Genomic DNA, 13,259 nt, shown 5'->3' with positions numbered 1-13,259 from the left:
GAGCAATGGACTCTAGGAGACAAATAGCCAAAGGACAGGAATATTGATGTTAAAGCAAGCATTACAAGGAGGTAGCCAGAGTTGGAAGCTGGGGATGGTACCCTCATCTCCTACCTGCTGCCTCAGTCCTCTGACTGAGGCAGAGGCTTCACTAGGTCCTCCTTACAGCGTCCATCTGATGCCCTGAGGCCGGTGGTCCTTTCTCTGTCAGCAGAGATTGGGTGAATGGGGTGCCAGGGGGCAAGAAGCATGCTCAGGCTTGTCTGCTATGAAGGGCTGTGCCTGGCAGCGGTGGTATTGTCTCTGTGGGAAGCACATGTGTGAGGATAGCATGTGCGAGTACTGAAGGGCTGGCAGCAGCCTCTCTTGAAGAAGTTGATGGTGTGACAGGCTGGGTGTAGGAGCTTGAGTTCAGGTCAGCCCAGCTCCTGCTAGATCTTTTTTGTTTGTTTTTTGGGTCTGGCTGTGGGTCCTGAACTCTGGGCCTGGGTGCTGTCCCTCAGCTCTTCAGCTCAAGGCTAGCACTCTACCACTTGAGCCACAGCGCCACTTCTGGCTTTTTTTTTCTTTTTGCTTATATGGTGCTGAGGAATCGAACCCAGGGCCTCATGCATGCAAGGCAAGCGCTCTACCACTGAGCCACCTTCCCAGCCCCTCCTGCTAGATCTGGTGGCCACTGTGCACTTCTGCATCTCACCTGAGAAGTAGCAGCTGTCTGGCCACTGGAACAGGACACAGAGGAGGCTAAGGGTGTGTAGGTTTGAGTTACTCCATTCTCAGCCCTCTTATCTCTTCTCCCGCCCTCTCTGCCTCTCACCCTGGCCTTATCCTGTGTGGCTGGACATATCAGCCACACCCTCTGAGGGTCAGGATGAGGCTGTGGCTTCCTTGTCCCTAGCCTCTGGTGGGTTGAGGCCTTGCTGAGCCGCACCAGGGCTACGGCAATCATGCTGGAAAGGAGTTGCTGTGCAAAGCCCCCAAATTGCTAAGGCCGAGTCTGGTTCCAGGAAAGCCAGCCCCAAATGATAGACTAGAACCACAGGCCAGAGGCCCTGCTGCTGTTCCGCCCACTCTGGGCAGAGAGCAGTGGTGGGTAGTGGGGAATCTCTGGGCAGGGAGGAGTTTTTTGTTTGTTTGTTTTCTTTTTTTAATTGGGTCAAGCTCTTGAGGACTTTGACTTCATGATGCCCAAGCTGACACTAGTGATGTGCTTTGTAGGGAAGATAGACACCTATAGAATAAACTCAGCTGGCGTTCAGGAGTGCACCCAGCACAGGTGCACAAGGATCCTGGATCACTTCTCATAAGGGCCATCTGAGGTCACTCGGCTCACCCCTGCAGGACAAGCAGAGACAGGGCCTGAGTGTATGGACCTGGGAGGCTGGGTCCCTAGCTCAGGGCTGCCTGGGCCTGGTCACCAGGCTATAGGATGGCAGCAAGACTGGGCTGTGGCTTCCAGCCTCAGCCATCCAGAGCTATGTCAGCAGAGCCAGGCTCTTGGGCCTCTATAATTACCGGGGAGGGAGCTGTGGCTGAGCCTTGGAGCAGGGGCAAGACTCCCGGGACAAGCCAGCTCTGAGGCCTCGCCATGAGAACCAGGGTTCCTCTAAGAGGGTCTGGCCCAGCTGGAATGGCCCATCCCTTCACACTCCCTACACCTGTCTTCTCAGGTATCCGATCTTATTTTAGAGGAAAGAAAGGTGGGGTGAGAAAGAAGATAGGTCATTAGTGGAACTAATATCCAGCAGTAACATTTGAGACATTTGTTGGATGCCAACTATATGCCAAGCTTTGTTCTAAACACTTTATCTGGAATAAGGTACTTTTTTTTTTGCCAGTCCTGTGGCTTGAACTCAGGGCCTGGGCACTGTCCCCAAGCTTTTGCTCAAGACTAGCACTCTACCACTTGAGCTACAGCACCTGAGGAATCGAACCCAGGGCTTCATGCATGCTAGGCAAGCACTCTACCACCAAGCCATATTCCCAGCCCTATGGAGTAAGCTACTTTAAAACACTTAACAACCTGCCTTGTATGTCCCTCCCCCATGGTACAACCCCTGCTTTCACTATATATTATGCTGGTATATGTGGAGGGGAAGGGAAAAACCAAATTGTTTAAACAGGGATACAGGAGGACCCATTGCAACAATGAGATGTACAAGTCGTTATGTTGAAAAACGAACTTTACAACTTTGGTGGGGGGAAAGGGGGAGGATACGAAGGGATGGGAAGGGGAAACAAAGCAGGAGGCTACAATGCTTGATAAGAAATGTGCTCATTATCTTACCCATGTTAATTGTAACCCCTCTGTACAGCATTTTCACAATAACAATATATTAAAAAAAACCCACTTAACCATAGGAAGCAAAACCAAGCCATCATTTCAGAGGAGGACACTGGCTCAGAAAGATTGAGTAGTTTGCCTAGGATCACACAGCAGGGGATGTGGAAAGTCAGGATGCGAACCTAGATGATCTGGTTCTGAAGCCCAGGATCCTGAGAATTCAACTAAGTTCATTTCTGTTCTGTGAGAAGCTGTGACAGGATGAAGGTGGGTCATAGTGTCTGAGCTGGGGTTTTTTTGGGGGGGGGGACACGTTTGAGGGCCAGGTTGTCCTTTACGGTGAAGCAGGCAGGAAGAAATCTCAAAGTTGGGCTCCTGAGGTCAGCATGGGCTTTCTCCTACCCTGGAGTCCTGGTATCTGGAGCTGACTCCTGGAGGGGTGCCAGCAGTGATGGGGGCTCCCTGTGAGTATCTGGGGAAGCTGGTTGGGCAAGTGAGAGCCATAAGCCGTCCAGCTTTGGGGTTTCTTGAGGTGACAAGCTCAGAGAGAGTACTTGGTAGATGAGGCCTGTGATCTGGGCCCAGAGCTTGACAGGTTGGAGGACTGTGTCAGGTAGAAATGGGCATTCCAGGAGGAGGATGCAGGGCTGTGCCTGATGTGGAATCCTGCAGGCTGTGCCGGGCAAGTCACAGGAGGCTCCAACACCAGGCTGATGGCTTTGTCACCAGCATAGATTCTTGGGTTTCACCTATGGGGAAGATGATTCTGTAGCTCTGGGAGGAGCAAGGAGGCTGTATTTTTTTTTTTTAAATCAGTTGTGGGAGTTGAACTCAGGGACTGGGCTCTGTCCCTGAGCTCTTTTGCTCAAGGCTAGTACTCTACCACTATGAGCCACAGCTCCACTTTTGGTTTTCTGGTGGTTAATTGGAGATAAGAATCTCATGGACTTTCTTGCCTGGGCTGGCTTTGAACTGTTATTCTCAGATCTCAGCCTCCTGAGTAGCTATGATTACAGGTGTGAGCCACAGCCCCTCAGAAGGCTGTATTTTATTTTTACATATTTTTTATTTATTATTTATTTTTTTGGGTCCGGTCCTGGGGCCTGAACTCTGGGCCTGGGCGCTGTCCCTCAGCTCTTCAGCTCAAGGCTAGCATGCTACCACCACTTGAGCCATAGTACCACTTCTGGCTTTTTTTCCCCTGCTTATGTGGTGCTGAGGAATCGAACCCAGGGCCTCCTGCATGCAAGGCAAGTGTTCTACCACTGAGCCACCTTCCCAGCCCCAGAAGGCTGTATTTTAATAGCTCTTTGGGGTGACTGGGGATCTCAGGGAGTCTTTCCTTGTACCTGGGAAGAAGCAGAGGCCCAGGGAGGTAGTCATGGCTGGTGGCAGAACCTCTTCCCAGAGCTCAGGCCATGTGTGTGTGTGCATGGGTGTGAGTATGTGAGCACATATGTAGGTATGTGCGGGTGAGGGTATATGTGTATGCCTGTGTAAACATGCAAGTGCATGCATGTGTGTTAGTATGTACATGCATGTTAGTATGTGCTGGTGGGTGTAAGTGTGTACAGATGTGTCTGGTGGTTTGTGAGGGTGTGCAGACACTCTTAAGTGTGATCATGTGTGTAGGCATGTATGCGGGTGCCTGTGTTTGCCTATGTGCAAGTGTGTGTGTGTGCATGCATGTTAGAGACTGTGTGTGTGAGTGTTATGGGACCTGGCTGAGTTATGAGAGCCTTGTGGCTGAAGTCTAGCCTTTCCTTAGATAGCGGTGGGACACCTGTGCAGTGAGTGACCACTGTCAAAGCCAATGGTGTGTGGTGAACACACAGTCCACCTCAGTACTCACCTTGTGTACTGGTGGTCAGGTACTGAAGCCAGGGCTGGGTCAGTGCTTGGTGAGGAAGACCTAGGGGAGTCTGAGCATGGCTGGAGATGATACCACAAGGCCACAGCTTAGCTGTGGCCATGACTTCTGTATAGCTCCCACTCAGGACAACAAAACAACTTGGAAATGGTTAAGTGCTTGTTGAAGAGTGGGCTGCACAGTGGGTTGCAGAGGCTGGGACACTGGAGAAGAGTCTGAGCCTATTCCTGAGGCTGAGGGAGGCAAGGAGGGACTCATACTGACTTCTAGGAGCTTGGCTTGGTGGTTGCAGTGGTGCTCCTCAGGGAGGGAGGACCACATGGGAACTTCTGGGAGGAGGACCCAGGAGGTTTGGAGCCAGAGAGAGGAGAGAGGTGTCAGGAAGAGATGGAAATGAGGAAAAGGGAGGCAGGAGGAGGAGCACTGGCTGAGCTGGGATGAGGCAGGTGTGACTGCCATGTGGAAGATATGCAAAGGCCAGCATTAGCGGGCACCTGCTCAGTGCAAGGGCCCTGCCAGGTTTTGAGCCTCAGACAAGAGGACAAGAACCCTGGGGGCTTGTTTAGGGTACAAGTGCTTGTGAGTAGGGGAGAAATTTCAGGGTTTCCTCTTATTCCAGAATCTGCTCTTGGGGGACACTGTGGCCAGAGGACCATTCTAGCTGTGGTTTTGGGGCAACTGTCTGCAGTGGTTGGAATGGCTGGGGTGGCTCTCAGGTTGGAGCCCCACCTTGCATGCCCCAGGGCTGGTGGGACCAAGGGGGTAGTTTGGCCTTAGCTGTGGGAAGCTGCTCCTAGGCGGGAGGCCCATCCTGTGACCCACCAAACGTCAGCCTCCAGGAAAGAGGCTAAAAATAAGGCTGTGGTGAAAAAAAAAAAAAGGGAGGGTTGTGTGTGCACCCAAGCCAGGGGGAGCCCGGAGGAAAATGTGAGGCGACCGGCTGAGCTGCTGTGACACACGCTTCCCCTGCCAACGGCCTGTGGGATCCTACTCTCCTGTGGCTATGGCTCCTTCCGGGCCCAGAAAAGGGCAAACAAGCCCAAAAAGGCCCTGATGGAGCTGACCTTGGACCTCTGGGCCTGCAGAAGCTCTCTCTCTGGGAAGGTTCTTCCTAGCCTCTCCCTGGTGCTCTGGGGCCTTGCACCTAAGACTGGGCTCCAGCTGGGGCACCGGGCAGGGGGTCCAAAGCTTCCTGTATTGGCCGGGTTTGAGAACCCAGAAGTTCCAGGTGTCTTGGATGTTAACTGGATGTGGAACAATGTTTCTCTGCCTTAATAGGAGCTCTATGTGGCCAAGGAAGAGGCAGAGGCCTGGGGCTGGGCCTGGAAGATCATTGGATGGGGTCAGAAGCACAGGCGGAACCACCTACCTGGCTTGTGATGGCATCTAAAATGGGGGCAAAGCCTGGAGATGGCGTCCTCACTTCTAGGCCAGTGCTGTCTCAGGTGGGGTATCAGAGTGGAGTTGCTGGGAAGGACACGCAGCAGGTGTCCACTGCAGATTCTATTGCTTATTTGTTGTGTGTGGGCCCCACATTTGGACAAGGAAGCCATGCATATATGGTGCTCCATGGAGGAACTGGACTTGCTTTTCCTTGTTATTCTCAAACCTGGTTATCAGATCTCACCCCCAGACCCTATGTTTTTTTTTTTTTTTTTTTTTGTCGGTCATGGGGCTTGAACTCTGGGCCTGAGCACTGTCCCTCAGCTCTTCAGCTCAAGGCAAGCGCTCTACCACTTGAGCTACAGCGCCACTTCTTCACCTCCAGACCCTAATGTGCTGCACAACAAAGTGCTAGCATCTTGGAAACTTGGTTTCTTTTCTTTTTCTTCCTTTCTTTCCTTTTCTTTTTTAAAAAAGTAAATAAGGACACTCAGTATTTACAAATAATAATAATTAGCGCTGGGATGGTGGCTCAGCAGTAGAGTGCTTGCCTTGCATACATGAAGCCCTGGGTTCGATTCCTCAGCACCACATACGCAGAAAAGGCCAGAAGTGGCACTGTAGCTCAAGTGGTAGAGCGCTAGCCTTGAGTTGACAAGCTGAGGGACAGCGCCCAGGCCCAGAGTTCAGGTCCCACAACTGACAAAAAAAGATTATTAATAATAATATAATAATAATTTTTGTTTATGTGGTACTGAGGACTCAAGCCCTCATGCCTCATGCATGCTTACCACTAAGCTATACTCCTAGACCCTCTTTTTCTTTTTTGTGTCAGTACTGGGGTTTGAACTCAGGGCCTGGATGCTATCTGTTAGATTTTCCACTCAAGGTTGGCACTCTACCACTTGAGCCACAACTCTGCCTCCGGCTTGTTTGAATTTTTCTTTCTGGGTTGACTTCAAACCTTGATAGTCAGATTTAGGTCTCTTGTAAAACTAGGATTACAGGTGTGGCCATCAGTGCCTGGCTTAGCCTTGGTTTCTTCATATGTAAAATGGAGGTGATGATCATGACCACCAGCACCCAGAGCAAGGTAGAAATGTAGGCAACTGGGCTTCACTGTGTCCAGAGCTTAGCAGGAAGTGATAGCAGTGAGTCCCAGGAGCTCAGGGTCACACCACTATGTGTCTTCCTAACCCAGTTTGGGACAAATGTTGAACTCAAGGTGAATAAGGAAAGTAGGGCACTGATTTATGAGGTTAGTGTGAGGGAAGAAATCTGGGAAGACCTCTTAGAAGAGGAGGCATTGGAACTAGTTTTGAAAGGAGTGACAGGGATCAGCCTGGCCAGTCAATCAGTGCCAAATAGGAGGGGAAGTATGTATGGAATCAGGTGTGCCTAGGTGGCTTGGGGGCTGGTGGGTGGGAGGGAGGGGTGGCATCTGAGACTTGAAGGATTTTGGCACCAGGGAGCTGTAGGTGGCTGTGCCCGAGAGAGGGACCAGGAGGACAGGCCCACTCCCACCCCAACAAACCAGGAAGTGGGTATGGATTGCTCCCCAGGCCTGGGCCCCTCCATGTTGCTCTTAGGCACATGTGGGCACTGGCCTGAGGCTGGGTCTGGACAGGGCAGGGACCTACTTGCAGGCTCAGTCCTACTACAGGGAAGAGAAGGAGAAAGGGGAGAAGAGGGGAGGGGAGGGGAGAGGAGGGAAGGGCCTTCACCCTCAAGGCAAGGCCACCACCCCATTAGGTCCTGGTTGTTAAGTCATTAAGTGGATTCACCACACAGCCTCTTCATTAGGGTAATTATGGCGAATGAGATCAGGGCATGAACAGTGAGGAGGCTGCTTCCTCTGGGCTGTCAAGCTGGCAGAACATCAGCCAGGCCTGGACCTGGAGATCACTAGGGTTTGAGATGGATTTTGACATGTGGCCCTCACCACCCTTCCTTCAGTGTTCCTGCTTCAGCTGCCCGCCAGGCTCTGACCAGTGCTTGGGGACTTCCCTGCTTCCACCTCCCTAGGTGTGGTTAACTCCTGTGCCTCAGTTTCCTTATCTGTCACTAAGGCTAGATGAGGATTAAAGGAACTGAAACCAAGCAATGTAAACCACCATCATTTTCATTGCTGCCATAGATACTTGTAGACCTTCAGGAGGCCCAGGGCATGAAGGGCTTCCAAGACCAAGGCACTGCCTTCTTGCTTCCCTGCTCCTTCTCCAGTGGATGTATCAGGGTCTCTAGCCAGAATGGTCTTACGGTCCTCAGAAACTGGCTGAAGGGAAGTCTGGGCTGGCAAGTCTGCACGTCATGCTCACCCAGGAGTCCAGGCTGTGAGCTAGCGGTGGAGGAGTTGGGGATTCTTTGGGTCCCAATGCCACAGCTCTGTCTATCCATCTGTCTAGGTGTCTCACTGTCCCTGTGATGGTCAGGGCCTCATGGGAGCAGACATGTTCAAGAGAACAGCATGGGCATTGACCACTTCCCTCTGCGTCCTACCTCCTGCACTGAGAACTGCTAGTGTGTGTGTGCCTGCACGTGCCTCTGTGTGTGCTTGTGTGTGTGTGTGCACATGTGGTCAGGGGGAAGCAGGGCTCCATGTGAATGGCCACAAGCATCCTCTGCCCTCTCCCTGCCAGAGGGCTTCCTCACAGCGGGCAGTCACTATAGCTGCTCTCTGGGCTGTCGGCTTCCTGGCTCCATGATGACAAAGCCCAGGTATCTGGCACCAGGTTGCTCAGGTACCAGGATCTCATCCAGGGCTGGTCTACAGGTGGGCAGGAGGCCAGACTTGACAGACAGGAGCAGGGAAAGGGGATCACAGGAAAGCCTTACCTGGTTCCATACATCAGACCCTTGTAATGGCTGAAGGATGGGCCCCTGGCCCTAGGAGGGGCTTAAGGGCCCTAGTAGAGCAGGAAGGAAGCCTGAGGGCTGAGGGCTGAGGAGTTACATAGATGGGGCCATGCTGGGTTCAGCAAGGTAGGCTACAGGGCTGGGTTAGGACTGAGGGAAGTCTGGGGGAGGGAGTGGTGGGTTCCCAGGTATCAGACATTGCAATAAGCACCCTTTGTTTCCCCCTCAGGCGTCCTCCTGGACATCCAGCAGCACTTTGGAGTCAAGGATCGTGGCGCGGGCCTGCTGCAGTCAGGTGAGGCCCACTCCCACCCCAACAACAACTCTTGCCCAGGTGTTGCTTCTGCTCCTCAGCCCTCAACCTCCACAGGTCTCTCTTCCCTGTCCAGACTCCTAGAGGGTGTTCAGGCAGTGCCTCCGAACCCCACTACCCACCCACAAACAGCGCTACTTTTCTGAGCTTTGTCTTCTTTTCCTATAAGTCAAAACTCACAGTCAGGAGCTGGTGGCTCATGACTATAAGCCTAGCTACTTCAGGGAGATTGAGATCTGAGGATCAAAGTCAGCGTGGGCAGGAACTCTTCTCCAATTAACCACTAAAAATGTGAGAAATGGAGCTGTGGCTCAAGTCGTAGAGCACTAGTGTTGAGCAATAACGCTAAGGAAGGACAGTGCCCAGGTGTGAGTTTAAGTCCTAGCACACACACACACACATGAGTGACATTACAGACCCAGTGCCCAGACCCACCACCAAGCTCAAGAAGGCCGCTCCTTACTTTATTGAGATGAGCAATGCCAACTGAGCTTCAGCGATCCCACTGCCACCACCCTCTGTTCTTTCCATGTCTGTCAATACCAGATGTCACCTCCTAAGTGGCAAGAGGAAGCTCTGTCTGGTCAGTCCCTCGGGGAACTTGAGAACCTGAGTCTTCTACTCTGTACTGTACTCTGGAGTCTCAGCCTTCCAGTAGGATATTGGGCTGTAGCAACAAGATGCGGGGGGGGGCATGTGGAAGGTCACTGAGAAGTGGCCTGGGGAAAGACCATGTCTTACTGTCCCTTCCCACCCACCCAGGGCTTGGTCACTCTGTCTGTGGCCATGTGATCACCCAGGTCAACTTGGGGATCACCCAGGTCAACTTGGGCTTAGTAAAGATGCAGTACAGTGTTCACTTTCAGGGCTGGAGGCAGGGCGTCTGGTCTTAGCTTGCCTGAGTCTCTGGGCCCTTGGCTTTAGAGTCCATCTGGCTGTGAGCCGTGGTCAGTCTGATGTGTGGGAGCTCTCTAGTTTATGAACCCTTCTTCCTCCTCTGCTGTCCTGGGAGGGAGGGGGTAGAACCTGCCTGACCTGTCTAGGTGGCATTCCATATGCACAATGCCTCCCTGTGCTCATGGAAGGAATGCAGCAGCCTCTCTACAGCCCCCCATCTGTAGATCTCAGATGGGGTCTTTGGGCTTAGAGTGGATACGCAGGCTCAGCGCTCAGTCCTCAGACGTAAGTCTTGCTGAACTAGGATAGGACAACGCTGTGTGGTCCATTATCCTCCATGGATGACTAGGTCACCTGTCCTGGCAGATGTCACTTTGTACCAGGCCATGAACCCAGACCCCTCCCTGCCCCTTCCTGGGCCTCTTTGGCTGGGCTGTTTTGAAAGGTGGGAGGGAGGGCTGGCTGCAAGTGGGGCCCCCAGTCCAGGTATCCTGGGTGCCTCCAGCCTCCTGGCTCTGTACACAGTGACCCCCACTCATTGGAAGGACAGGGTTTCAGCCAGATGGGAACATAGGAGGGAATTGCTGCCCAGCTGGTTAAAAAAAGGCAGGGTGGGGGTGGGAGGTAAGGGAAGGCTGGCCACTCAGGCCTGCCCCACCAGGCCCCAGAGTCACTGAGAACATGGCAGAGCCTCATTCCTTCTGACAGCTTTACTGAGTGATCTGGAGGGTGGTGCCTGGGGGAGGCCTCTTTCATTCCCCTCTCCCCCCCCCCCCCGGCTTTGCCCTGCACATGGCAAGCCAGCTGCCTCCAGGGAGAGGGGACATAAGTTCCAGGTCAGGTGTAGGGTTTGCATTCTGGTCCCCACTGTGATAGACCTGCAGTGGCTTCTTGGCTTGTGAGGGAGGAGTCATGCAATCCCACCTCTTCCTGGCCACTGTTTCTGGCCACAGCATCAGCCCACTTGATTCCTCCAGCAACCTCCCAGACTCTCTTTGCTAGCCCCACTTGCTGGAAGATAAAGGTCAAGAGAGGGAAATGACTTGGTAATGTCTCATGGGGAGAGTAGCAGGGTTGGAACCCAGGCCTCTGCATAGCACCTGCAGGGGCTGGCATCTCAGGGTCCCCATAGGGATACCTCTGAGCTATGATGAGCATCCCTAGCACTTTCAAAGCCTGTGCATCCTCACCCCATGGTCCTGACCCCTCCCACCCACCTGTGGCACATTTTGGATGGCTTCTCTATGTCCTTGCTCCTTCCTTCGGCCATCTGAGCCAAGAAAACAGTTGAGCTAAACCAGGAAATGATTCAGTGGGCAACGGGGCAAGTCACCTAATTGGCCTGTGCTGCAGGTACCTGTCTCTTCCCCAAGCCTGATAAGGTCGGAGCCAGGTGCAGGGCGCCAGCCAGGTGTTGGTGCTTGCCCAGATCAAAGGGCCAGGGCTGAGAATGGCTCCTGAGAATCTGTGGGTACTCGGGGCTGCTGGGCTGTGTATGTGGAGGGGTACATGTGAGTGAGTGAGACTCCTGTCTGTGGCCCCCCCCAGCACCTCTGTGACTACCCACTGCATAATGCCAGCCCCTGGGGCCTCTTTCCATTTGGGAAAGCCCATCCTCCACATCTAAAGTAGCAGCTGCCATTGAGCCTAATGCTTGGCAGGTGCTGGGCTGGGTTCTGCAGATGCTCTGTCTCTGCCCTTTAGGTGGAGTCCCTTTGTCAGTGGGAGCAGAAAATGGATCATCCAGTTGCTTTGACACAGCACAGGGCTGTGGGTTCCTGGATGGGTGGCAGAGAGTGTTATACCTAGCTCTGATGGCAGCAGGTGGAGAAGACTTCTTTGAGGAACTTAGGAGACTTTAAGAATGATTTAGAGCTGGGTGGCGGCAGCTCATGCCTGTAATACTACCTACTAAGGAGGCTGAGCCATCTGAGGATGGTAACCAGCCTGGGCAGGAAAATCCACGAGACTCTTACCTACAGTTAACCACTCAAAAGCCAGAAGTATAGCTGTGGCTCAAATGGTAGAGTGCTGGCCTTGAGTGAAAAAAAAAACAAAACTCAGGACAGGCCTTGAGTTCAAGTCCCAGTACCATCTGGGACAGGGGGGAGGGGGAGGGAAAGAATGAGTGAGGTCGTTTGTTAACAGCAAAGACTGCTGGTTAGCTTGTCAGATTGAGTAGATGTGAGAAAATCTCCTCCCTCCCTGCAAGCTAGATAAAATAGGCCAAGGAAACATGTTTAAATTACATAGCTGAACTTGAAAGCTAAAGCGAAAAGGGAGATTGCCAGGTGCCAGGAGCAAAAATTTGGAGTCAAAAGCTGGGGTCATGGTGTTCAGGGATTGGATATTAGTCCTGGACTATAACTAGACACATTTTTGTGGACAATTTTATAAAAGATAATTTCATTGTTATTATTAGGGTTATATACAGAGGGCTTACAGTTTTATAAGTCAGGTAATGAATACATTTCTTTTTTGGATAGTGTCAGCCCTTCCTTTGCTTTCTTCCAGTTTTATGGGATGTTTTAACCACACATGAAAGTAGAATGGTATAACACACTTCCTATGTTTATTTCCCAACTTATCACAGTGTCCTTGGTCTGAGGCATTTTCACTCTGAAGCCTGAGCAGTAAGGCTGGACTCAGTTTCCCCAGCCGAGACAAGCTCCTTGATCCAAGCTGTTCCTGGGCTGCTGGGTGGCTTTGTTGGTAGAACTTCCTTTCATAGATGGACATTCCCTCCCTGCTTCTAGTGCTAGCTACTTACAGGTCTGGGATGCCACTCCTTTCCCATGGAGGCCATGTGTCTCCAGGGAGGCCTGCCTAATCAAATCCCGGGCTGCTCTTTAGACAAGCCTTCAATGACTCAGAGCCTGCATGGGACATGGTGACAGTTCCCCTAACAAACAAACTCAGATGCAACATTAATAACACACCTAAGCCTGGTGCCAGTGGCTCACACCTATAATCCTAGCTACTTAGAAAGCTGAGCTTTGAGGCTTTCAGTTCAAAGACAGCTCAAGCAGGAAAGTCTGAGAGACTCTTATTTCGAATTAACAAAAACAAACAAAATAAAACAGAAGTAGAGCTGTGGTTCTAGTGGTAGAGTGCCAGCCTTGAGCAAAAAATTCAGGGACAGTGCCCAGGCCCTCAGTTCAAGAACCAGGATTGGCACCCATACACAGAATAGCACACACAGCTGGAGTAGGAAGTAGTTCAGTGGTAGAGGATTTGCCTAGTATAGGATCTGAGTCGGATTCCAAAACTACAACAAAAACAATAAATAAAGTAAATTGGGTGCCAATGGCTCATGACTATAATTCTAACCACTTAGGAGCTGAGATCTGAGGATTTCAGTTTGAAGGCAGCCTGGATAGAAAAGTGAGACTATTATCTCCAATTAGCCAGCAAGAAGCTGCAAGTAGAAGTATAGCTCAAGTGGTAGAGTGCCAGCCTTCAGTGGAAAAGGCAAGGGTGAATGTCTAAGCTCTTGAGTTCAAGTCCCAATACTGGCATACAAAATTAATAAGATAAAATAAAAATAAAGTACATGGGAAACTGTCATTGTGAGAAGCAATCAGCTGGCTCCAGAACAACCTGAAAAACTAGAGACTAGATCCTTCGTTAGTTTTTTTTTCTTTATTTTAATGTTA

At 51.7% G+C, this 13,259-nt stretch overlaps 1 protein-coding gene across 2 annotated transcripts in view; it reads left to right on the top strand.

Moving 5' to 3' along the window:
- Spns2 (SPNS lysolipid transporter 2, sphingosine-1-phosphate) overlaps nucleotides 1-13,259 on the top strand; it is a 42,247-nt gene that overhangs the window by 7,095 nt on the left and 21,893 nt on the right. For both annotated transcript variants that reach the window (XM_070001740.1, XM_070001739.1), the window contains exon 2: nucleotides 8,623-8,688. In XM_070001740.1, coding sequence (XP_069857841.1) covers nucleotides 8,623-8,688 — 66 coding nt within the window. The remainder of the gene's footprint in view (nucleotides 1-8,622; nucleotides 8,689-13,259) is intronic.

This window comes from Dipodomys merriami, unplaced genomic scaffold (assembly GCF_024711535.1).
Source record: "Dipodomys merriami isolate MVZ:Mamm:240054 unplaced genomic scaffold, mDipMer1.0.p SCAF_59, whole genome shotgun sequence".
NCBI lineage: Eukaryota > Metazoa > Chordata > Mammalia > Rodentia > Heteromyidae > Dipodomys > Dipodomys merriami.
This window is presented reverse-complemented; position numbering and strand designations above follow the sequence as displayed.